The sequence below is a fragment of the Electrophorus electricus genome, chromosome 18, assembly GCF_013358815.1.
Source record: "Electrophorus electricus isolate fEleEle1 chromosome 18, fEleEle1.pri, whole genome shotgun sequence".
In the NCBI taxonomy this organism is placed as follows: domain Eukaryota; kingdom Metazoa; phylum Chordata; class Actinopteri; order Gymnotiformes; family Gymnotidae; genus Electrophorus; species Electrophorus electricus.
Window position 1 is genome coordinate 11,267,443 of NC_049552.1, and position 24,063 is coordinate 11,291,505.

General features: G+C 39.5%; 4 protein-coding genes across 8 annotated transcripts; 2 read left to right on the top strand and 2 right to left on the bottom strand.

Moving 5' to 3' along the window:
• Positions 1-2,809: 2,809 nt before the first annotated feature.
• zgc:92744 (uncharacterized protein LOC436846 homolog) lies at positions 2,810-5,733 on the bottom strand. The gene is made up of 3 exons (XM_026998308.2): positions 5,631-5,733; positions 5,253-5,328; positions 2,810-3,611 (listed from the first exon to the last, which is right to left on the bottom strand). The coding sequence occupies exons 1-3, from the start codon at positions 5,709-5,711 to the stop codon at positions 3,571-3,573; spliced, it is 198 nt and encodes a 65-aa protein (XP_026854109.1). The 5' UTR covers positions 5,712-5,733; the 3' UTR covers positions 2,810-3,570.
• Positions 5,734-5,808: 75 nt separating this feature from the next.
• Positions 5,809-11,314, top strand: selenot1a (selenoprotein T, 1a). Of its 3 annotated transcripts, none has more exons than XM_026998306.2 (7): positions 5,809-5,892; positions 6,679-6,738; positions 7,871-7,981; positions 8,512-8,638; positions 9,938-10,025; positions 10,501-10,667; positions 10,816-11,314. In XM_026998306.2, exons 1-6 carry the CDS (start codon positions 5,849-5,851, stop codon positions 10,623-10,625), a joined length of 555 nt encoding a protein of 184 aa, XP_026854107.1. In that variant the 5' UTR covers positions 5,809-5,848; the 3' UTR covers positions 10,626-10,667; positions 10,816-11,314. The 3 variants fall into 3 exon arrangements, with proteins under 3 accessions (XP_026854107.1, XP_026854108.1, XP_026854106.2); XM_026998307.2 differs by lacking the exon at positions 5,809-5,892 and adding an exon at positions 6,191-6,308; XM_026998305.2 differs by lacking the exon at positions 5,809-5,892 and having other exon boundaries at positions 6,384-6,738.
• A 1,155-nt stretch (positions 11,315-12,469) lies between these two features.
• Positions 12,470-16,508, bottom strand: LOC113570122 (glutamate-rich protein 6). Of its 3 annotated transcripts, XM_035536305.1 has the most exons (10): positions 16,206-16,508; positions 15,926-16,039; positions 15,708-15,797; positions 15,399-15,574; positions 15,226-15,290; positions 14,696-14,862; positions 14,490-14,572; positions 13,983-14,135; positions 13,395-13,617; positions 12,470-13,064 (listed from the first exon to the last, which is right to left on the bottom strand). In XM_035536305.1, the coding sequence occupies exons 2-10, from the start codon at positions 16,034-16,036 to the stop codon at positions 12,792-12,794; spliced, it is 1,341 nt and encodes a 446-aa protein (XP_035392198.1). In that variant the 5' UTR covers positions 16,037-16,039; positions 16,206-16,508; the 3' UTR covers positions 12,470-12,791. The 3 variants fall into 3 exon arrangements, with proteins under 3 accessions (XP_035392198.1, XP_035392199.1, XP_035392200.1); XM_035536306.1 differs by lacking the exon at positions 15,708-15,797; XM_035536307.1 differs by lacking the exon at positions 13,983-14,135 and having other exon boundaries at positions 13,395-13,476.
• Positions 16,509-17,658: 1,150 nt separating this feature from the next.
• On the top strand, positions 17,659-23,852 carry zgc:153615 (uncharacterized protein LOC777747 homolog). The gene is made up of 7 exons (XM_026998263.2): positions 17,659-17,816; positions 19,073-19,191; positions 20,558-20,675; positions 20,886-21,086; positions 22,314-22,437; positions 22,715-22,808; positions 22,917-23,852. The coding sequence occupies exons 1-7, from the start codon at positions 17,679-17,681 to the stop codon at positions 22,981-22,983; spliced, it is 861 nt and encodes a 286-aa protein (XP_026854064.2). The 5' UTR covers positions 17,659-17,678; the 3' UTR covers positions 22,984-23,852.
• The last annotated feature ends 211 nt before the right edge of the window (positions 23,853-24,063 follow it).

Below are 24,063 nucleotides of genomic sequence, written 5' to 3' on the forward strand. Positions count from 1 at the left end.
TTGCATTTATATTAATTTTCTGTAGTCAGACTCAATCATAATAAGAACTGTAAGAGAGAAGATGTGGATTTATTGGATTGATATAACATGGCTTCCATTTGGCTTGCAAGGCATGCTAGTCTCTTTCAGGCAGTACATTTCTTTCTTCATTTGCTGTAACAATGCTGCTTGGGATTGGGGCACTAAGTAAGTTGAAGGATCCATGAAACATGTCATAATGTGGAGGAAAATGGCTACAGACTACAACTGAGGCACATTCCTCTTCTGTGTTCTCTGGGACTGTACAAAGTCCAATTTATATTGCTGCAGCCTTGGCCATTTGTAACAAACATCCATTTTGTGGTATTCACTCTTATCTGGTTAGAAGGTCTAAATAAATCCTAGTCCTCCTGACTCATGCCAGAGGGGCTATGGGTAATGATGTTTGGATTTAAACTAACAAGATTCTTTATTGCCATTATGCAAACAACCAATTTAGCAGTAAACTAGCACACATGGCAGCACGGTAAATGTATGAAATAAAAACAATTACTATACAAATACTATCTTAAAAAACAAATACAGTGCTATGCAATTTAATAGAATGTACACAAAATGTAAGATATGTACAATCATACACAATAAATAAGTACAAATAGCCAATTATAAAAATATAAATACAGTTAGGACAATAGTAGCTAGAGTACAAACACAGTATTACACAACTGTAGTAAGATGGATACAGTGTTTAAGATATACATATACAGAATTGTGCAAAGGCTGTGCCAGTGTAAATATCCATGGTGCAAGGTTCATATGAGCCATCATATGAACATGGGACCAATGTGTATTGCACAGAGGTCCTTGTTTTCAGGAGCAGATAGCAGGTGCATCGGGAAGACAGGCTGGAGGTGATGAAAATGCAGGAAGGGTATTGGGGGTAGGAGCATTGGTGTATCATGGGGCATGTCTAGTGACAGTAATGGCAAATAAACATTTCCTCAGTCTTGCTGTGCAGGTGTGTACAGTCTGGAGTGTTCTGGAAAGGAAACAAACCCACTGTGTATAGCATGGGACAGGTCCCTGACAATCTTTTTCAGGAAACAGCAACGTGTGTGGATTTCCTTTGGGTCTAGCGGGTTTGGTCCACTGATACTGAATATGAGAACTTTAACCTATTGTTAAGCCTATCCATAATACAGTTAAAAAAGGAACACTTTACAAGCTGGAAAATGTTGCATTTTGAATGAAAAGACATTGATGGCATATAATGAGCACTAGTAGTGGTCATTTAACTAAAACATTGAATGTAGCAAAACAATTAGCTAGCATACTCTTACAGTTGTACAGGTTTAGCTAGCTAGTTATTTAACACAGGCTGCTGGAGGCTCAGTAAACTTGTTCATCAACTCTACCCAACACAGAAAAAACACTGAATGAAACTTTCTAAACATCTTATACAATAATCCTATAGTACTTACCAGATCACAAAATAGCTGTATGTTTGATCACTGTTCCTTCACAAAATTCTACTCCTGACAAAACAAAACAAATATTTAATTGTTCTTGCCACCATTTTCAGGTCCAAGTGGTTCCTGTGTATTTAACTTAAGTGGGGAGGGGAGATATGAACTCTAGATAATGCAGTGTTGTTTAAGAGCTGCTGTTGATGCCTGTTCCACTTTCAGCAACTCCAGCTATATATTGCAAGTTTCATATCACTCAAGGTTCTCTGGCAATGCACACCGATCACACTTATTTTTCCGTGTTGAGACTCAAATTCTCGGAGTTCTGTATATAACCAACCCTCACTTAATGACACACATCTTGCAAATTGTTTTAGGAGTGCATTAATGACAAATAGATCTGTTTTAACAGCCAGTTGGTAAATCCTGCCACCATTTGCTCTATATTGAACAATATATGGGACATAGAGGATGGAGATTAAAAGTAACTTGAAAAATTAATGACTGCTTTAGAAACTACGTGAGGTAGTGATCCATTTGAAAGCCACCATTCAATGCAGGATATGAGCAAATGTAAAAGAAATACCAAAGGTTTAAGGTCGACAGGGAATTTACTGCATGACAAATGGCTGATGTTGCACAATTTTAAAAAACATCCAAATGACCTCATCTAACGACTGAATTAAAGCAAACAATTCAGATCAGTTCATTTGCCAGTTGATTCCCTGCAGACCTGCCTTTTTTATTTTAGTTTTTAAAACTCTCCAGCTATTTTAGTTTAGTATTCTGGTGAACTTAATGTATCTTTTGTTTCCACAGTGTCTGCTGTGGTTCTTGATGTGTCTTTCTTTGGGTTTTGAAACTTGCACCTCACCGCGGCTAAAGCAGAGCAGAGCCAAACAGGATGCCCCTTTTGTCATTTCCTCCATTCTCCAAGCGGGTCTCCCTTGCTTTGTTTACACTTGTTGAATCTCTGGTCCCTTATAGCCCTCACCACCAAAATATGGAGCTCAAAGGATTTTTGAAAGCTTTTATGAAGCTGGGAGCTAATATAATTAATTTCATTACACCAGAAATCTTTATTTCAGGTCTGTTGTATTCTTTGGGCCATGACTCATGGTTATGTCAAGATGATATTTGGCAATCATGGCTTCTCATGAAGGCACTTGAAAGAAGCTGACTACTGTTAAAAATTATTTTAGTGCAACAGTTTTTCAGTCTGTTGCAGCTTTTGGCACACTAGGTAAATATTTAGTTTTTTTTTGTTTCCCCAAACTCTACCCAATACCACAAAGAAACATCAATGGGGCCTATTCTTGTCCCATTTCAACACACTACAAGGCAAAAAGGAAAAACAAAACATGTTCTGAGTGACATTTTATTTCAACTTGGCTGTCCCTATGATCCAAAAGAATCATCAGTCTATTTTGAGAATGTAGATGTCAATGCCCCCATGGGGGGGCGGGGCGCCAAAGAGCAATATGTGCCTGAGCAGCAAAAATGAGATGAAGCCCTTAACAGAGTCCCAAACACTGGAACCAGTGACAATCCACTTTTCAGAAACAGCTATAAGAAACGCCGTAACCATCACAGCATCAGGAAGGAATTAAGAAAAATACATTTGTGATCAAGAAAGTCAGAGGTGTTACATCTTTTATGATGTTGGTTTTTACAGGTATGTTTCTTCTTTTGAAAGTTCCACCTTGTGCAAAGTGTCCATTGTTTGGTCAGTTTAAATATTAAATTAAAAGGTTGGGGGATACCATAAGCCCCTTCTTTTAGAGGAAAACAAAAAACAAAGCAAAAGCAAAATTATATCAGAGGAATATAAAAAAAAACTTCACATATCTTACAATATTTCTAGGTTTAGCTTATTTAGCCTATTAACACAATAATTGCAACTGATCACAGATTGCAATTAACAGCTTTCAAAATTTCCTCACTACAATAAGCCACAAAAGAGGAATTGTATATTGGTCAACCTCTGACAGAAGGAACAGAAATTATTTAAATTAAATGGAAGCCACTGAAGGTACCGACAGGATTTCCTCTGTTGCAAAGTCAGGAACAGCAAGTGGACACTGGAATGCCGAATCACCATTGGGCAGTGGAACCTCACTTCTTGTTACATTCCCATTCGGATGCTCTGAATGATCTGGAATATTGCTGAGGATGGGGGGGGGGGGGAGAAATTCAGCTGGTTACATCATTTCATTTTAGTTCTGAACAACTTGACAGAAAAATTCTGGAAGACTGTGATTTTCGGCTTCCACTAAAACACTGCAAGACCAATGATGACAACTATATTTAATGCCTCTTGTTAAAGCACTTAAGCAGAGGCCTGTGGACGGGAACTTTACTCCAGCACATGCTTATGTTCCTTTCCAACTCTCCTTCTTCAGCACAACAAAAGCCATTTTTCCAAGCTTGGGAAGCAGAGTAGCTTTTCTGTTTATTTCACTGCTCTGCTAGGATCAGATAAATGTCTGCCAAAAAGCAGGGGCAAACAGAACAGGAGTACAAGAAGAAAGGAAAGCACAGGGCAAAATGTCAAATGTCCAATGCAAATACTCTTTGGAACACTAAATGGACAGAAATTTGCTGACAGTGTTGGCAGCAATCCCGGTACTCAGGCCCTGCCACATCATTGTTTGCACACAGCAAGTGTCAAAGTGACCAGCCATGACTGAACACACAGACAAAAAACTTCATTCTTATAGAAAAGCACAAATGAATGTAATACTAAATAAAATAAAAAATATTCTGAATATTCTCAATTGAAATGGGGGATCAATGACTATCTTGGCATTCCTGTTGTTATTGAAAACACTGTTGTGAGATCAGATGCACCTGCAGGACTATAATGTTTGTACGGGGGGTGGGGGGGTATGCATACCATTAAGTGAACCTTTCCATCAGGCCAAATGCCCTCATCTTCGCTGTCACTTTAATGCAAGGTCTCTTTAAATAGTGTACAGTTACTAAAGAACTTTTTATAAATGTACTGTTCATGAAGGCAAATAAAACTGCAACATTTACAACTTTCTGACAAAAAAAAAAAAATTAAATAAAGGATTAAATCTGTTGAGAGGGAAATGGCAACATCAGTTTTACCACCAACATCTGCATTTGTTTTTATATGCTGTATAACTGCACAAATAAAACATTAAACATCAGATTTATAAGTGTTTCTGCTGTGACAAATTTGAATGTTCAGCTTCCTAAATGCATATCAGTGAGTTTCCCTTAACCTTCACAAATCATGCACAATGAAAAAAAACTGACCCTTAATCATGAAATACTTTTAACAGCTGCACCTTTAGAGGTGAATGGCTAATTTGAATGGTAAATATTACAAACCAGCAAAATTAGAATACTTTTATAGTGTCAATGTAATTATTAGGCTTGCATGGGTTCCACTATTTTAAAATTATTATTAAACTAATGTTTAATGGATTTAACATATAACCCACTTAATATACTTCATATTGCCTAGGTAGCCTTTTGTGCTGAAATGAAATTAGCTACTCATATTACCTACATATCATGTACGTTTGTATACGTATCTATTTTAGTTTAAAATAAAACAAGCTAAACTTCACATCATATAAAAAAAGCACGTAATTATTATGAAATTACAAAATAAAGATTCATTAAGATTTTAATAAGATGTGACATATCAACAAATAATTTTAGCTGACTAATGTTAATACCATCCAAGAAATGAAAAGAAATGTAGTGACAAGTGGCTGCGGATTAAAAAAAAAACAAACCTTGGAGGGCGGCTACTTTCTCGATCTTACTCACCTGAACCGCATACAACAAAGATGAAGAGTGCCAGGAGCCATGGTCCCACTGAAACTTTGTCATCGTTGTTATTTTTCTGTGGAAATAATAAACTCCAACATGAATACTCTGCTGTGTTAATGAACGTGCTACTGCTCGTCTTCATATAGGCTAAACTATGAAAGAGAAAACAGGAAAAAGACGAGAGCAGTTTCAGCGTTACCACATTAAAAATGAAAGCAGGTTACGATTTTCATGTATATCAGCTTTCTTGCGCCGGAATTTCTCGAAATATTGTCTTCCTAAACTATGTCAAACATTATTTGGACTTTACATCGGGGGAAAAGCCAACTCTAATACGTTTCATTTAACCCAGAATCTCAGTCGTCGCAGTCTTACCGATGTTTTGACATTGCCTCTTTGGGTGATGTTTTTGCTGTGCTTCTCGTTGGCCATGCGAATCCTTTGTTTTGCCACCATCGTTACGGGTATGTGTAAGGTTCAAATCGAAACAGAAGATTTATTTGAAACGACGTCAGGTAGGTAGCTAGCTAGCTAACTAGACTATCGTGGATGAAAGATTTTCAAGGGAGCGAAGAAGAAAGTTATCTCGGTTTATGTCTACGTACTCAAAACTGAACCCCGCCTCGACCGGAAGATCGTAGGTGCCTCCTCTTTCTCCAACCAAACTCAGTTTACAAAATTGACTTTTTGTATTCTTAACGCTAACCATAGTAATGTCTCTGCGTTCGGCATTCGCCTGTTTTTTAAATAAAATTAAAGAAAACACAAAGTGCACACGCTAAAACCTCAGCTACATTTTTTTTTATTCTTAAGTTATCCCCACACAATGGCTTTGAAGTTTGATAACATTTCAAAATGTGTAGCTAGCTAACTGCTGTATCGACGAGTTCATGCTAGTCGATAAGCCATACTGCACCGTGACGTCTTTTCAAAATAAAAGTCAAAAGACAGTGATTGCGGTGTGGTGTCAACGGATTTTTGCTGAGATTTGTTTTTGCTTTTTTGGGTTGCAAGGTCAAGCTGGACATGGACTCTGACATTTGATTTAACTCTGTAAATATAATTTACGTTTATGCTATGTTTAAAGCATGCCAACATGGAATCTGCATTTTATTGCAATCATGACGATATGTTACTGCCATGGCTAGGGGTTTCCATGCTCTTGGAAAAATGGAACATTATACATTCATTTTAAATACGTAGTTATTTAATGTTACAGCTCCGCGTGAGTTTCATAAAATCAGTCACCCAATCGAAAACCAATTATAACGCGCGTATTCTATCCTTTTAAATATTCATTCAACTTCCTGTATCCTCTACTAGCTGGTTAACTTGCCGTACGCTTCGTGAGAATGCGTTTGTTACTTATTTCGATTTTAATATTGTGGGCTTGCTCTCTGTATTGCGCTTCTGGCGATAACAGCGGAGTTAAAAAGATGAAGATGCAGTTTGCCACGGGTCCACTTCTAAAGTTCCAGATTTGGTAAGAAATGACAAATCAACCTTCAATTATCTTTGGGTCGTTAACATAGCTAGGCTAGCTACCTAGCTAACTAAAATAGATTACACTGGTAGCTAATCTTTAAAACTTTAAAACTAAAGACTGGCAGAACTGTCTGAATTCGTGTTTTAGTTCTCAACTATTTAGATAAATCTGTCAAATACCTTATTTGTTCTTCGTTTAAGTTACTTAGGTTGGCTATTCCCTTAACGTTTGCTAGCATTAGTTAGCTAGGTTAGCTCACCTAAAGCTAGCAAGTTAATGTTTGTAGAATAAGTAAGTTAGCGTTAGCTAACCAAGAAAACTATGTAGCTAATATTTGAACCTTTGTAATAGCTAAATATAACTACTAGCTAGTCAGCTAAATGTTATATAACTATCTGACAGTTCCAAAAACGTGAAACCGTGCAAAATAGCGCGTTAACAGTTAGCAAGATAAACTAGCTGTTTTGGCCACTACCTTGCATATTAACCGATTAACGAGATTAGCCAGTTTATCAGGTTGCATATTCCACATTCAAGGAAATCCAGTGCTCAGTATTTTTCCCAACTTTGAGTACCGTTATAAGAATAGCACTGAGTAACATTTTATTGGCGTTTTAAAAACATGTTATTGACCAGGAGTGTTTCTAGCATTTTAAAACACCTGGCTCTTAGCATAAAACTACTGTGTATAGTCGAGGTCCTAAGGTATCCTCCCCAGGAGAATATACAAAAAAGTATATTTTGATATTTGCAAGCGTTACGCCATATTCAGTTCATCATAAACCTTTGTGAACCCAGATCTTCTTTATTTAAAAAGCTGTAGATAAGAACGTGGACAGTTGAGGCATACCTATGTTCTGACTTGGTTAAGCTTGGTTACATTTCTGATATTTTGCATGGCATTAAGCAGATCTGGTTGATGGCAAACCTTTTGCAACCGCCCTCTGCTTAATTACCACTAATGATAAAGCAAATCTACAGGTCAGTCCATTCAGTCCTGACTGAAAAGCTCTATTGATAACCCGTTATTGGTATCAATGTGACAATGAATTACTCATCACATTTGTGTTGCTTATCTGTTCACTTGTTAGTCACTGTAAGTGTAGTGTGTGATGTTCAACATTTCCAGTATATCCTGAGGATACAAGCGGGTGTTTGAGGAGTACACGCAGGCCCTGTACCAGCGATTCCCAGACATCCGCATAGAGGGGGAGAACTATCTTCCTTTGCCTGTGTACAGGTGAGGTGTAAAAGAAATTCTCATAGGTTTGCACAAAAACAATTTTTTAAATGGTTTATTGCTACAGAAGTAGGAGCTATTGTAATTTGTAGTGGATCTACCCAGAATTTGTTTTCCCGTTTACCTTTGTAATGAAGACTAAAGGCAGCCACCCTACCCAGGACTGGAACCTGGGTCTCATAGGAGGTAAATGGCCAGACCAGCTCCTTGGCATAGGGACCAGAGCACCCATTTAACCTTCCTAAGTGCCCGTCTCCTTCACAACCTGATGTTGGGTTGAAATCTATAAGGAACCTTTTCCTTTGTTCCTTTTAAAATCACTCAGTAATGGTATTGATAGAAATGAGAATAGAAATTAGAAATTAGAGAAATAACACTTTTTGGATTTGTAACAGGTTTTGTGTAGTTTTGTCAATTTCATTGTAATTTTGTTGGTTATGTGATTATACTGGCAAGGGTGAGAAGGGCACTTTGATGAATCTTGCATTTAAATTATTACACCTTTTTACTTCCTGCCTCTTTTTTTCCAGGTACATTGCATTCTTTTTCTCTGTTTTCAAAATACTGCTGATTGGTGTGATCATTGTGGGCAAGGACCCTTTTGCCCTCTTTGGCATGCAGGCTCCAGGTGTTTGGGCTTGGAGTCAAGAGAACAAGGTGAGCACGGGGTCTGTTTGCATCAGTACATTACAACCAATGACAACTCCATATGGTTTCTTTATTGGACTTGTTCTAAAGCAAGGCAGTTTTATTTAAGTGGGCTAGCACATTTCATGCACAGAAGTAATTAAAAGTGCTTTCAATAAAGAAGAATAAGGCCATACTTACAAAGCATAAGGTAAATGAAACAGTTCAAAAGAGAGAAATTCTTTAGTATAAAATAAAAATAATACATTGTTTAAGGAAATCCACAATTATTAAAAAATCTAAAATATGTTTAATCAAAGGCTCAGGAGGACATAAATATTTTCAGTCCAGATTTAAATGTGGCAATGGATTAGGAACCTCTGAGATTTTCTGGGAGTTGTTTCAAGGATTGAACAGTAGCTGCCTCTCAATGTTGTGTAATTTGTGCCATTGCCATTTGACCAAATCTTGATGATCTAAGCGGCCTATTGGTTTTGTATTCTTCTCACAGGTCAGATGTTTGGATTTTAAGACATTTATCTAGAAACAAAATGCAACTTTAAAATCAATTGTTTTGCTAACTGTAAGCAAGACAAATAATGTTCACTTTGATGTGGTAGTGCTAGCCTGAACCTATCCCTGTCATTAATGCTTTAATAAGTGATCTCGAAGATAATGCTTGTCTAGAGGCTAAAAACTTCTTTCATGAATGTGCATCACTAGGTATTTACCAATGGCATGATGTATGGAGCTATCCACTGATCTCTCCTTCGCTCTCATTTATTTAAAAGACACATTTTTTGATCTGTCTGGAGGGTTATGACAGAAAAATTTGCAACTGCAATAGTAGGAATACACGAAGAGAAAGGTGAAATACAAATGTAGTTGTAGGAGAGAAAGAAACTGTAAACAGATATAGACTCAGGAGATATGTAGTTTTGCTGCTTTGGTGTGGTTTAGACATACTGATATCATCTGTGTCACCATGCAGTTCCAGTCTTGGTGAAAGTTACAGATTCATTAGTTTTTCATGTAACTGGCAGTTATCAGCGTACCACTGGTCTCACATCTGGGATTGGTCATTCATCTCTTTGGTCAGTCTGCTTCATTTGCATGCCAATTTTAACTGGTTTTGATTGTGCAGGTGAATTTAGCACAGCAGTAAGTTGACTATTCCCATAGTAACTTAATGAATACAAATGAAATAATGTATTGCACATTGTTTTTGCAAAGCATAGCCTGGTTACCGTCAAATTTTATGAATCTGGCCTGGTAGCTTTGTCATGGATTCTAATTATTCTGCCATGTCTTGCCCCTTGTTTTCTCAAGATATATGCCTGCATGATGGTGTTCTTCTTCAGTAACATGATTGAAAACCAGTGCATGTCTACGGGTGCTTTTGAGATCTCCCTGAATGGTAAGGACCGTTGTCCAATATTAGTTTTCATTAATCAGTAATGGGGAAAACGCATTCAGCACATAATATACATTTAGTCTGGGTAACAGGATTTATGGATGTCACAAGTTAGCTATAAAATAAATCTGTTACTGAGGGATGTTCTTAATCTTGTTCATTTCTTTGACCTTTTTGCTTGTCCAAAATGTGATTATTTTTGCTAACAGCATAATGTAAAGCAGGAGTATGCTCAGTTGCATACATTTTAACCATACCTTCTTAAAGACCATTTAATGCAGCTAGTTCTGTATAGTAATATACTAGTCCTTTTGTTATCTCTCATGACTACCCCCCCCCCCCCCCATTGCCTAGTAAATAAAGTGAGGTAAATGGCAGATCAGATATGCTAGTCTGATTCAAATCGTTGCCATTACCAAGTATATAAGCTTTCATCAATAATATGATTTTAACGGTTGGGCGTTGTGACTCTGGATAGATGTTCCAGTCTGGTCCAAGCTGGAGTCAGGCCACCTGCCCTCAATGCAGCAGCTGGTGCAGATCCTGGAGAATGAGATAAAAATGAATGTGCCCATGGACAGAACTCTGCGCCATCACTCCTAACCCTGCCTCTGCCCCACCGTCTGGAGCCTAGGGCCTCTCCATGTATGAACAGCTGTTGGACAATCTACATGCATATAATTTAGGACCTGCCAACTGCCATCCATTATGAAAATGAATCATTGTTGTAATTATTATTTGGTGTATTTCTGTTTGCATGCTCTTCAGTCTAACCGTTTACTAATTTCTCCAGTCTTGAGGTGGATCTCTCCTACGGTTGTGAGGAGACGTTTATGAAGGTTTGTGCTGAAAGTAGAAGATCTACTAGTGTAGACCAGATGTCCTGCTTACTCCTCGCCACACCACCTGGGGATGCCCCACCCACAGATGAGAGCTTGGGGTCCATGGCAACAGCTGTGGACGTTTGCTACTACTGAAGCCCAAATGCTGTGGAATAATGGTTCATTTAAGGTTTTACAGCTCCTTTGTTTTATCAAGAGAGAATATGCGATAATGGGCTGAGAGTGTTTAGGAAAGTTTTTTTTTTTTTCTAATTACTGCTGAATTGTCATTGCATTGTTTATTAATAGATCCAGTACCTTTCTTAACTTAAGCTGACCAAATCATGGTTATTTAACATTAGACAATGTGTTGGTTACTTTATTGAGCTCCCTAACAATTACATTTCTTTCTATATCTGAACATGTTAACTGAAATAATAAATAAAGTAATTCTATCAATGATGTATCTGAGATATCTTGTACTTTGGTCCAATTTTGTAATAGTGTAGTGCATACAATCATGGCCAAAAGTTTTGAGACACAAATTTTGGGAATAGGTTTGCTCAAAGGTTTGTCAAAGTGCCATGCATAAGGAATGGTAAAACCTCAAAGAGCAACTTCTCCCAATGATCAAGGAGCAATTTGGTGATGACAATGCTTTTTCAAGCATGACGGAGCACAAGGTCATAAGGCAAAAGTGATAACCAAGTGGGTAGGTGAACAAAACATTGAAATTTTGGGTCCATGGCCAGGAAACTCCCAAGATCGGAATCCCATTGAGAACCTGTGCTCAATCCTCAGAAAGAGGGTGGGCAAACAAAAACTGATCAACTCCAAGCACTGATTAGGAAAGAATGGGTTACCATTAGTCATGATTTTGCCTAGAAGCTGATATCCAGCATGCCAAGGCAAACTGCAGAAGTCTTAAAAAAAGAAGGGTCAACATTAAATATTAGTCTTTGCTTAAACTGGATGTATTTGTCAATAAGTTTTAAAATGTATGAAATGCTTATAATTGTACTTCACTATACCATATAAATATCTGACAAAAAACAGGCAGTAAACATTGAAAACCAAAATTTGAGTCAGTCTCTCAACTTGGCCATGACTGCAGACTATTGTAAAGGGGCGGGGGGTGTGTGTGCTGTGTCAGCACATTGTCTTTATAGCCATAAATGTAGTTAAAATGCAGAATATTACTTAAAATGTCCTGTTTCTTCATTTCAGTTCTGAAACTAAAACTGGAACTTCATGTTCTCTTATGAAGGCAAATGCAGCTTTGTAGTGTACTCTTGCTGTTTCAAATTACAATCAGTTTTATTAAGGTTTGTGGACAGCTCTGAACAAGTTATCAATGTGCCAGTCTTAGCCTGGTTGTAATAAGATTGTCTCAGGTGAAGTTTTATCTTTTTGCAGTAGATCACATGTGCATGATAATCCAGACCATGTGGCTGATCCACTGGATGCTGTTTGTGTAAACCTAAGTTTAAGGTGAATGGTCCATATGGGAAACTATTCCTTTAATATTCTAACCATTATTGTTTATAAGAGGTAAAAGTGATATTTATGTCAGCTACAGGAATCTGGGGATTGTTGTGCCTCTTCAAGAATAACCCAGAATAAGCATTTGGGCTTTATAGTATATAAATGTTTTAATTCATGTGTGTCATGTACATATCTCATCAGGGCTATTTACCAGTGGTTAAATTCATTCTTCTAAACAATAGTTTGTAAACCATAAGTCTGTGATGTCCCAATGAAAGTTAATGCTAACAAGTCTACAGTAAACAAAAGACTAAGCAGACTTATTCAGCATGTGCTCATTTGCATGTGGCAATATACATAAATGACAAGCAATATTCGCATTAGTGGATAAGATGTTAATTAAATCTGGTTCTTGTACAGCAGTGCATTTAAACAGGTTAAAGGTCAGTTTTATAAAACAAGCTCATTGGCAGTCCTGCAGGCAGTGCTGGATGAAGGCTCTGTCTGCGTCCGCCATGTGCACTCTCTGGCTCAGGCTCAGGAGCTTCCGGCCCACTGCAAGGAGGCCAGGAGGGGGCCTGACCAGCTGGTGCCAGGAGTCGGCAGGCCGATGATGGCACCAGCTGGGCCGTATGAGCGCCAGCCTTATGTACACACGGCACGCCAGCAAGAACAGCTCTTCTTTGCACAGGGGAGGTCTGCGGGAAGGGGAGTCTCCCTCCTTCAGCTGTGTTTGCTTACGGAGAAAGGCAGGCCATGAGCGCAGCTCTATTTCTGCCCTAATGTTAAAGTGTTGTATTCTGGTATTCGCTCAAATAAGAAACACACTTGTTTTTCTAGAGGGTGGATTTCCAGACTGAACAAATTTTTACTATTAAAATTAATTTGCCACTGAAATTCTTTTGAAAATAAAAGGTGAGCTGCTTTTAAAACAGGTAGCAGCTCACCTTTTATTTTGAAAAAAAATATTCAGTGGTAAATCAGTTGGATGGCATAGTTTAATATTAGGCAGCTTCTCGAATTGTCTACAGGCATAAATAGGTATAGACGCAAATTAAAGACATACCTTTATGCAGCTACCAACAGTGAACCGAGTTTGCTGTCCTGATGCCAGGAAGGACACAAAGATGTGCTGTCGTCCCAGAACTCTGACCCCCACGTTTTGGTTAAGTGACAGAAAGATAGGTTTGAGGGGTGTGGGTGTTTGGGTGTGGTCAGTCCAGCTCCACCTACGAGTCCTGGTTCCTCCCTCATCCAGACTCTGCCCCCCCCATGTGTCCATGCTCAGCCTGAATGAGATGGATATGCCTGCCTTTTATTACAAAACCTTAAAATATTACCAGTATGTAAGTGAAACAAATAAGTTATTTGATAAATGTGATCTAGTTAAGCCTGTTCCATCTGCCTTTAACATTGGAAAAATGCTACATTTATCAAATAACTTTGTTTCACTTTGTTTCACGTACTGGTAATATTTAAAGGTATTTGTATACATTTCTGTGTAATATGTTGGATATTACAATCTGCATGGAGAAAAATAATGGTTTCAGCACTGCATGGGCTTTAGCTCTTCTGCCAAGTGCTCTTGTTTCATAGTGTCAATCAATAATCAGTCCACTGGCAAGCTAAGATAAAGCTGATTGGTTGACCTTACCAGACACTGCCATTGCCATGGTAACATGTGGCTCTGCCACTGGACTGGAACAAGGCTCTGATTGGGCAATAGGTGCTGACATCATCATGAACAACACAGACACTATCCTTCTCATTTGTGAGAAGGATGATGGCCAAATTTCCTGAGGGATAGCTACATGACCAAGGAATAAGGAAAATATTCACATATAAAATACATGCTCTCTTAATTTTTTGGAATGTTTTACATTGTTTGGATTGGAAGAGGTACATAATGCTTATTCAGTCTAATTTAAATGAGGACATTAACTATGCCATTAATTATGTCATCATGTTTATTTAATGATGCTAGTCTCATAGCTATGATGCTATCCCTGATGTAAAAAAAAAAGTTTGTGACATAATTTAGATCATTTGATTATCATTTTTATTAATAAGAATGTATTAACCAGAATATCTTCAGCATTCAGCACTCATGATCTATTAAAAATAACTGAGATTTTATGAACTGTGATTTCTGAAAGGATACAAAACTTGGGCAGAACCATCTGGAAGCCCAGTGAGAAATTTATTCCCATTTGTGTAAAACTTCTGGATGAACCTTGCATTGTTCTATAATAAGGAAGGCCATAACCATTCAGTTACCTAGTTTATGTTGAAATATTACATTTGGTATTTGTTTTGTTTTTTTTAACATCATCCCCATGTGTGATGACATTTGATACATGTACTCACCTGATGATGGGAAAGACCAAATTCAGCTGATCTGGATCCGGAAGTGCTGTGCCAGTTCCACAGGTTTGGCTTCCTCTCTTCGCTGCAGTCCTGCTTTGTAGCCCGGCTCTCCTCCATGGGTACAGAGCCAGAAAGCCGGAAACTGATGGTGTTGGTGTGGAACAAGCCTGAAGAGAGGTGGAAAATAGTCATTTGCCATATTTTTAACATTTAAAAACTAAAGTATCTAACTAAATCAAATAAAATACAGATTATTAATACAGTATTGTTCTTAATGTGTTGTATTGGTGCACTAACAAGTGTTTAGGAACCCATAGGGTTAATACATATTTTGTGTCAAGCACATTAAAGTAAGATTCAGATAAAGAGATCGATTTTAGGATGATCCCTGTTTGATATTTGAAACAATGCAATTACATCGTCAGGATTAGTAATTTGTGAGTTTATGTAATTTATGGTTGTTTTCCATAATGCCTCCTAAATAGGTTTCTGGCATAAGTCAGAATGCTAGAATAAGACCATGTACTCACTAATCTCTGAAGACAATCTTTCTGCAGCCTCTAGGTAGTACCTCTCCAACTCTTTCTGTTGCAATCTTTCTTTCAAACACATGGGGAGACCAAGAGCAAATGGGTCATTGTAAAACCCTGTCAGATGTACCAGACCTTATTGTACACCCACAAATTGTTAGAATCTCACTGACCTCTGTTCCATGCTCCCAGATTCCCCAGCTCCTAGTTCCTGCTCCACCTCCCCACTGCTGGAGACATCACCTGCTTGCACACATCTCCCGGACTGTTCTTCAGACAGCTTCAGAGCAATCCTTGTCTCCTGGACCACCTCCTCAAAGACCTCCCTGTACCGTAGACAGCAGAAGTCCTGGAGAATGGAGGGAAATGGAGCTGAGATGTTACAAGCAGGAGAGAAGTGTTTGATGTTCAGTAGTAAGAACTCCTGTTTTATTCAACACTGATAAGATAGCCAGTGATTAACCTGGGTTCTTTAAACCCACCTCTGAGTCTGTGTGCACTGGTTCAAGTGGAGGTTTCGCAGTAGTGCCACAAAATTCACAGGTCGCTGATAGGTCGCTATATGACTGAGGCTAGGATATATATGTTAATGTTATTCACACTGTATATTTCTCACAGAAAAAAACTGACATTAATGCTTTTGAAAAGCAGCATTATTGCCAGGAGCTGTTACTCAGTACAGGGGGACTGAGGGATCCACCTGAAGGCGGATTCTTCTGTCCTGCAGTTCCCTCCTGTATCTCAGCACTCCGTGGAGGCCACGGCCAGGATCTGGAGACACCTCCGGCATCTGCACATTCTCCTGTTCCATGAGCTAAAGCAACAGAAACACATTTTCTACAAGAAGAACACAGAAAATGCAAACCTGCAAAAGGCTCAGTGTAGAATTACTGTGTCAGAGAAGAATATTTTTTTCTTATAAAATCCACAAATGTGAAAATTTCTCCAGAAATAATCTAGCATTCTATTCCAGCACTTACCTGAATTCAAACTGTCCTGCTCTTGTCTTTCATCTTAAACCATATTGCTTACTGAGAGCTTCTCCTCACTATTTCATATCCCTGAATTGAGACATTCTTTTGGCTAAAGCCTCTCCACTCACTTTCTAATGAGAGGACATTCAATCCACAGTAGCCCGAGATCCCCCCAGACTTTTTTTCAGTCCAGAACTCGACATGTGTAAAAGTGGGGAACTCCAATCGCGCCGATCTGAACACACACTGACCTCAGCAACTTTTGCGGCAGTGCACCGCAGTGTTGTCCGGGTGTTTTTGTGGCCTGAACAGTGTTGATGGTATCCATGGATATGCGAGAGCTCTGACAGGGGAGCTGTTGGACTCGTAATACCAGCGCCCACAGGGAGTCATGGCAGCCAGCCAGATCAAAGGACAAAAGTACAAAAGGTAGCGTCATTTTCTGGACTTGTTGCAGGCCAATAGAATGCTCACTTTGATCCCGAATTCACTCAACTTTTGAATCATTTTGAAACATTTAGATGTACTTGACTGCCAGATGTACTTCACTAAATATGATATTAATTATGATAGCTCCTTGTGGGGGCCAATGGAAGTTACAGTACATGCAGGACTAATTAAGATCATTCAGTCGTGCAGTGAAGGTGGTGACAAGCAAGGCTACTGTGATTGGTTGTACACACATCAGTGAGCAGGCACAGTTTGAGGGCAGCACAGTCCTCAGATTCTGCTCATGTCCTGAAGTGTTGGTGGTGTGTGGAGAACAAAATGGCAATGGGGTGTTTAGTACTTGGTACACTGCAACAGCACAAAAGTGTTATTTGAGCCAAAGACAGTTTGAATTGTCTGGTTATTACTTAATTTGATATTACTATCAATGATACAAGTGTCAATTTGAGGAAACCATATGTAAAAGGCCTGAAAAACTGAAGAGACGTGAACATTTTATATATATATATATATATATATATATATATATATATATATATATATATATATATAAACCTTATATATTATATAGGAATACTCCTGCCTCTGCTCGCGTGTTCAGCAAAGCCTTGCATCTCTGACTAAAGTGTATTTGATTGAATTACTGTCTATACTTTCCTTTTGGTTGTGTTTATAATACCAGACATAATGCGCAAATCATTTTTAACTGGATTAGATTTGCTCTGACCAAGATGATGCAAGTGTCTATAATCTGCATAAATGTGTGAACCCTCCCTTCCTCATGTGTCTTTTTCTCACATAATTGTGGTACCTTTCGCTGCCTCTCATGTGATGTGACGCCTGTGACGAGGATCGCTCTATTATTCTCGCTGTCTCTCTCTGTGCCACTTTCTCTCTCCCTCCTCTGTTCCACCTCAGTGGTGTTTGTGTGTGTGTGTGTGTGTGTGTGTGTGTGTGTGTGTGTGTGTGTGTGTGTGTGTGTGTGTGTGTGTGTGTGTGTTGTGTGTGTGTGTGTGCTTGAGCGCGTGCATGCGCTCAGATGCAGAGCACTGCCTCTCTGGGGTGCCTCTCAGACACTGCAGTGGAAGGCGGGGTCGGTGCTGCTGCCATCGCCGCACTCTGCCGTGCGCTGAAAGGATGGTGCACCAGGAGAAATGTCTCTACCAGGTGAGAGGGCTCTGGTAGTCTGCCAGCTTTGCATGTGATCTGTGAGCACTTTCCCAACCATAAATATACTGGCTTATGTGTATGGATAAATTATTATATTTAGCTGTCTTGGTTTTATTTAAACTTTAAAGGGTTTGTTGTGAGTGGTGTCAAAGATTTATGCTAGGTCTGTTATCTGCATTGATAAAATGCCTAAATGCACATATATATATATGCTTACACAGTCATGGCAAATTTCTTCTTTTTAGATCAAACTGGGTGTTTTTGAAATGTAGTAGCAATACAAGAAATAAGGAGAAGAGATGAAACCATTCTTGCTTGTAATTCTGCTTGTCTGGGTCCTGTTCGGAATCTGTGGGTCATTGTTTTCTTCAGAAGGCTTTGTCAGCCTGCAGTAAAACAGCACCTGGTTCTCTCCCAGCCCTTAGAAGCGAGTGGGAGGATTTCAAGCTGTTCAAGCTCTCCCAGAATGTTCCAGAAAGCCATCTCAAATAACTGATGTTACATCACAGACTGTTCTAATGATGTGTCATGGCAGGATGTGGGCAGAAGCATGCGCTTTCGAATGCCTATTTATTAAATCCAAGCCTAAACAGAAGAAAATGCAAAATCTTTACTTGGACTGACATAAAATATGAGTGTCCTTTGACTGGCAAAGCCGAGGGGTGTGGCTCCAGAGGCAGAGGGTGGAGGAGAGCAGGGGGCAGCTGTTTTTCTTCCTTTCTGTTTTCCTGTTTTTTCTTTTTCGAAGGGGGTGTGGAGTTGCGGGAGGGGTGCTCTGTATCCACCTGAAAACATTCACACCTTCGCTGTGGTCCCAGGAGAGGGGAAGAGAGAGGAGAGGACATGGGGGTTATACGTCTCTGAGACGGACAAGGGCCGCAGTGACGCCATTAGTTGCCAGCTCGCTTGAAGCAGGCTGTTTGTGTTGCTATGGTAATGAATCATTGAGAATGGTGAACAGTTGTGTTTGTATAGATGGATGGCATGGTATGGAGCTTGATGGAGCATTAGTCATGCTATCCGATGTGTCAACAGGGGCGGGGTCCCTGAACAGACCCTAGGCATCATATCTGTATAGACTCAGAGCTATACCCCCCCCCCCCCCCCAGCCCCAGATTAGTAAATGAGAATAGTGGAAACCCCTGCCCCTGACCTTCAAAATTTTCTTTTTTCACCATTGAGTATTAAACAGGTATGTGAGGCTCATGGCTGAGCTAGCATAAACTGCATTTTATGCTTGCGTGTACGCACAGGCCCAGAGGAACGAGAGGGAGTCTATCAGACAGAAGCTGGCCCTAGGCAGTTTCTATGACGACGGGCCCGTGCTCTTCACTGGCTACAGCAGGATGGGTAAAAACTGCGTGCCCTCACGGTGGGTGGGAGTGTGTGTGTGGCTCACCAGCACTGTTACTCAGAACTTCTGTGTGTTTCCTTGATGGTGTGTTGAGCTACATATCTGGCATATCTGTTATGATTAGATATTTATGCTTTGAAGAGATGCTTAGTAACATTTAATGGAATGTCATTAACATGACTGATATTTTCACTTTACCGTATGAACTTCATTATTATCGCAGGTTGGTTGGAAGTGCAGGGATATATATTATAAATTACTGCATTCATAATCTTAAGCAGTAGCCACTACTGTTGACCAGTATGTTCATATGAAAATTTGGGTGTGAAAGAATGACTATGCATTCTCTCTTATATGGTCTGGTTGCATTAATAAGCAGTAATAGGCTCAGGCTGGTCAAAATGAGAATATGAATATATGATCAGCTAGTGCAGTGGTGTTCAAATCCAGACCTTGATTCCAAATCCGGTCCTGGATTTGTAATCCCTTGTAGATGATTAAATGATTCATGTAACTGCTTGGCTGCTTTGTCATCACATCTGACTCTTAGATTAAGGGAGGTTGGAAAATCTGTAGCACCTGGACCATGAGGTCTGTGGTTTGAAAATCTCTGAGCCAATGCTTTAGAATTTACAGGAGCTTTGTCACTTTATCCACAAGAGGGCATGCTGTTTGTGGAAGATCTGGTTCTGAGATTGTTTAATGAACAGATTGTACAATTGTTTATAAAAAGTATAATAAAACACCATGGATCCACTGAGGTAGTGACACCAGACTGGATCTGGTGAGGTAGTGATACTAGACTGGATCTGGTGAGGTAGTGATACCAGACAGGATCTGGTGAGGTAGTGATACCAGACTGATTTCATGGAGCAAAACAGAGGGTTTTTTTGCTGAGGCTTACTTGTTGGAATATTTTATTATTTGTTTTACCAGACTAGGAAATACCATTTTTTTTGCCAATATTTAGCGGTGTAATTTTCTATACCACGATTAAAAAACATCAACATATTCTCAAATATGTGGACATGTGACTAAAAGTTGCTTGAGCACGTTACTTGAGTTACTTTTCATTGATTCCGTTGTCGCAGGAGTTATGGGCTTTGTGAAGAAAACATCTAGAATAATCCTCTTTTCATCCACAATTTAACCATCTTGTTTCAATTATTGAGTCAAAGCTGCTCATGTGTAGTCTGATTTTTCACAATTAAAAGATTAATGTAGAACTACACTAAAACCCAATAAATGTCAAGCTGCATTAATAACCCAAACTATGCCAGAGAGAATACTGGATAAGCATAACATTAAATGCTAAATGAAACATGTTGGCCATGTTTGTCTCTATTTTTTCTTATTGGGTTTTTTTTTTCATATTGGGTTTTAGGCTTCAGAATGGGGTGAACCTACAGATGTGTTTCGTGAATGACAGTAGCAGTGATAAGGACAGTGATGCGGAAGACAGTAGAACAGAAACGAGCCTTGACACTCCCTTGTCCCCTGTGGTAAAGGCATTACTGCACTTTTTTGCATGAATCTGTGGCACATTGTGCCATTGTATGTTAAATATTACACCTTATGCTGTAGCTATGCTGTCTCTACTGAGCATTGTGGGATTTTAATTTTGGTATGGAATTTAATTCCAGGCTGAGCATGCTAGGTGGGTTTTTTTTGTGTGTGTGTGTGTGTTTTTTTGTAACCCTTTTTCTCTGCAGAGTAAGCAGAGCTCATCGTTGTCGGACCGGGACACGGGTGAAGAGGACCTGGACTCGGAAGATGGCGAGTTCTGGAGGCTCCAGCGGCGCCTCCAGGAGGAAGCACGTGGGGCGCTTGCCCTCGCTCGTCCCATGGCCCGCATGCAGGTGGAGGTGGAGAGGCAGGTCCAGCTACACCGCAGGTCCCCCGTGGCTGACCTGGTCTGTGTCTTTCTCACTGTCTCTCTCCGGCTCTCTCCCCCACACACATACAAACCTTTATGTGTCTAGTAGAATTTCTTTCTTCATACTTTTAATAGCATGTCTTTAGCTTCAGATATAATTTTAATTAACTCTATGTATTTCCAATTGATTTGCTTTTCACAGTAATGAAAAAAACACCAATATCATGTTTTGGAGCCTTATGTTTTTAAGGGCTGCTTTTTGAGCTAAGGCCAATAGACATTAACTATTCTCTCTGTGACAAAGTTCCCAGCCTAGTTTTTCATCATGTTTAATGGCTAATGAAAGGAATTTAGCCAAGTATGCAATATTTCCTGCAAAATAAATAAGATCAATAATAATATATTCAATTATAGTTCAATTCAAGCTATATTTACAACACTTTCATATTCTCTGAAGGAATTTAGATGCACATAATTAGGCCCACCGAGTTCTTGCCCCGAAGGAGTTTGGCTCATTGTGTAAGGCAAATCTCTATAAGGGACCATTAAGACAAGCAGGGGAACTTTTTCTGCCCTTTTCCTGAATTAAGCTGTAAGAAATGCTTCAGCCCCTCAGCTTTCCTTCTCACTAACCTTGCAAACAGCAGAATCATATAAGTTCTTGAGAATTTGCAGTGACGGCCAATCCATTCAATCACATTGCACTGGAACTCTTCAATAAAGGGTAAAAATTCCACTCTCCCTCATGTTATGTTAGTGTACCATACTCCTGTTATCGCTGCTGTCACTGAGCCGACTCATGACACCCAGGACTTGCCCTGCAAAGATATGAGAAAGTGAAGGGCAACCCCGGCAAGTTTGGATGCCCGTCTTGTGTCATTGCCGTTACAGAAAAGACAGAGGTCATCACATGACTGGCAGTTACCAATGTCACTCAGTAGGAGCACTTTCTGTATGCAAGAGACCTTTGAGAAATTCTGGTTGCTGCTTTGCTGCTTTGCTGCTTTGCTTTTCCATAAGTCACCTCCTCTACCTTTCTAAATCAACAGTACAACTAAAAAGACACAACGCACCCATCAAATACACTTCTTCTTTTGGATGTCATATTATCAGTGGAGAAAAAGGAACAAAGTAATTAATTTCTTCACAGTGCTGTGTTTGCCAAAGACTATTGTCTATTTTAAGTTTATTTCTCACTTTTTGTTATTTTATCCCCCTGAGCTGGCCAGCACGGTAGCAATTCATCAATGCTCTGTTGTTACAGCTGCCGCATCTGCCTCACATCAGTGAGAGTCTGATGAAGAGGAGTCTGAGGCCCATAGACCTGAGGGAGATGAGCCTGGGTCAACTCCAAGTCATCACTAATGACCTCCATTCACAGATACAAGGTGAGGTCATGCCTCGGCCAATGGACCTTATGCATCCAAACACCAAACATTCTTATTTGTGATTTTTTTGTGCGTGTGTGTGTGTGTGTGTGTGTGGGGGGGGGGGGGGGTTGGGCACATGTTAAGTTCTGTATTTGATCTTTGATATATAAGAAATGCTCATATGCATCTTCTTAAACTAGACCCAAACTAATAATGCTCAAAGCAAATCTAATGGAAAAGTCGGCCTGGTGGATGTCCGTGTGCTCTGCGGCCCTGACACCCAGTCCTGCTGCAGGTCTAAACGAGGAGCTTGTGCAGCTGCTGGTCCTCAGGGATGAACTCCATGTGGAGCAGGATGCCATGCTGGTGGACGTGGAGGACCTCACCAGGTTTATGGTTTATGAACCATAAGGCTAAACCATAGGTTTATGAACATAAGGCTCAATTTTGGGAGCTCTTTAGTCAATTTTGTTTTTGTCTTTACCTTTGATTCCCAGGCATGCACATAGTCAGCAGAGGCACCTGGCAGAGAAGTCCAAAAGAAAAGGAGCATGCTCCCTGTGACTCCTATTCCTGGCACCCTCTGGAGGCCTTTGCAGCAACAATGGCCTGCTTGAGGCAGAGCTTAACCCTATATGTCGTGGTAGCATATGCACAGAGCTTTTCTTCATGTCAGTTTTAACTAGACGTATGCCCATCTTTATTTTGTTTACCCATGTTACAAGCTTTGTGTGGATGTATGTCAGACAAACAGGCCAACAAGCTTTTGTGCATGCACACACTGAAGTGGAGAATTATATAGGTCAATGCAGGCCCATAGACAGCAGGCAAAACTAAAGTTTTGACACCACAGACCCATCTGGTGTAGATATGTCCATGAGATTATTATTATCAAAGTAGGTCTTGGATTCCCTCCAAAATACCTACTGATTTTGCAGAGTGCTTAATAATTCTGAGACACCAGCTCAGAGCAATCTGTTTGCCAGTGAGCTGGTCCTGTTTGCGGGTCCTTCTGTACCTCCTTTGCCTAACTGAACAACTAGAGCAAGCTTACACTGCAATATCAAATAAGGATAAAGAGAATATCTGCTAAAGTAAGATGTAAGTAGCTGTCTGTCCCACCCATAACACAGAGAAGATTTTGACTAGAATCGAACAGGATGAGGTATGCTGACAGACCCCATGTAAGAAAACATGAATGTATTGTAGAATAAAAAGCAAAACACTTCCTTGTATGAGACTGCCAGGTTTGGTGGGAGTTGAACTTTTGTGAGCTATTTTGTCAATCAGTATTTTAAGAACATCAGCTTTATTTTTTGCCCATTTAATAGACATATGTGCTTTTTCACAGGTTTAAGTGTTGCAAGATGACTGGAATCTTGGTGTACAGAAATATTAAAGAAAATGATTAATAAATTATTTACTTGCAGAAACTTTGTTTCTCTAAGCTTATCATTGTTTTTGCAGAAGAAATAGAAAACAACTAATCAACCCAAGTTTTTAAAGGACTATTACAGTAGTGTATATTGATTATGGTAGTTCTAAATGTGTATTGACTTCTAAAGTTGATACAGTATGTTAAATACTGACAACATATTTACAGTATCAATTAATGCATAAAGGTTATGTAAAGACAAATTGTCA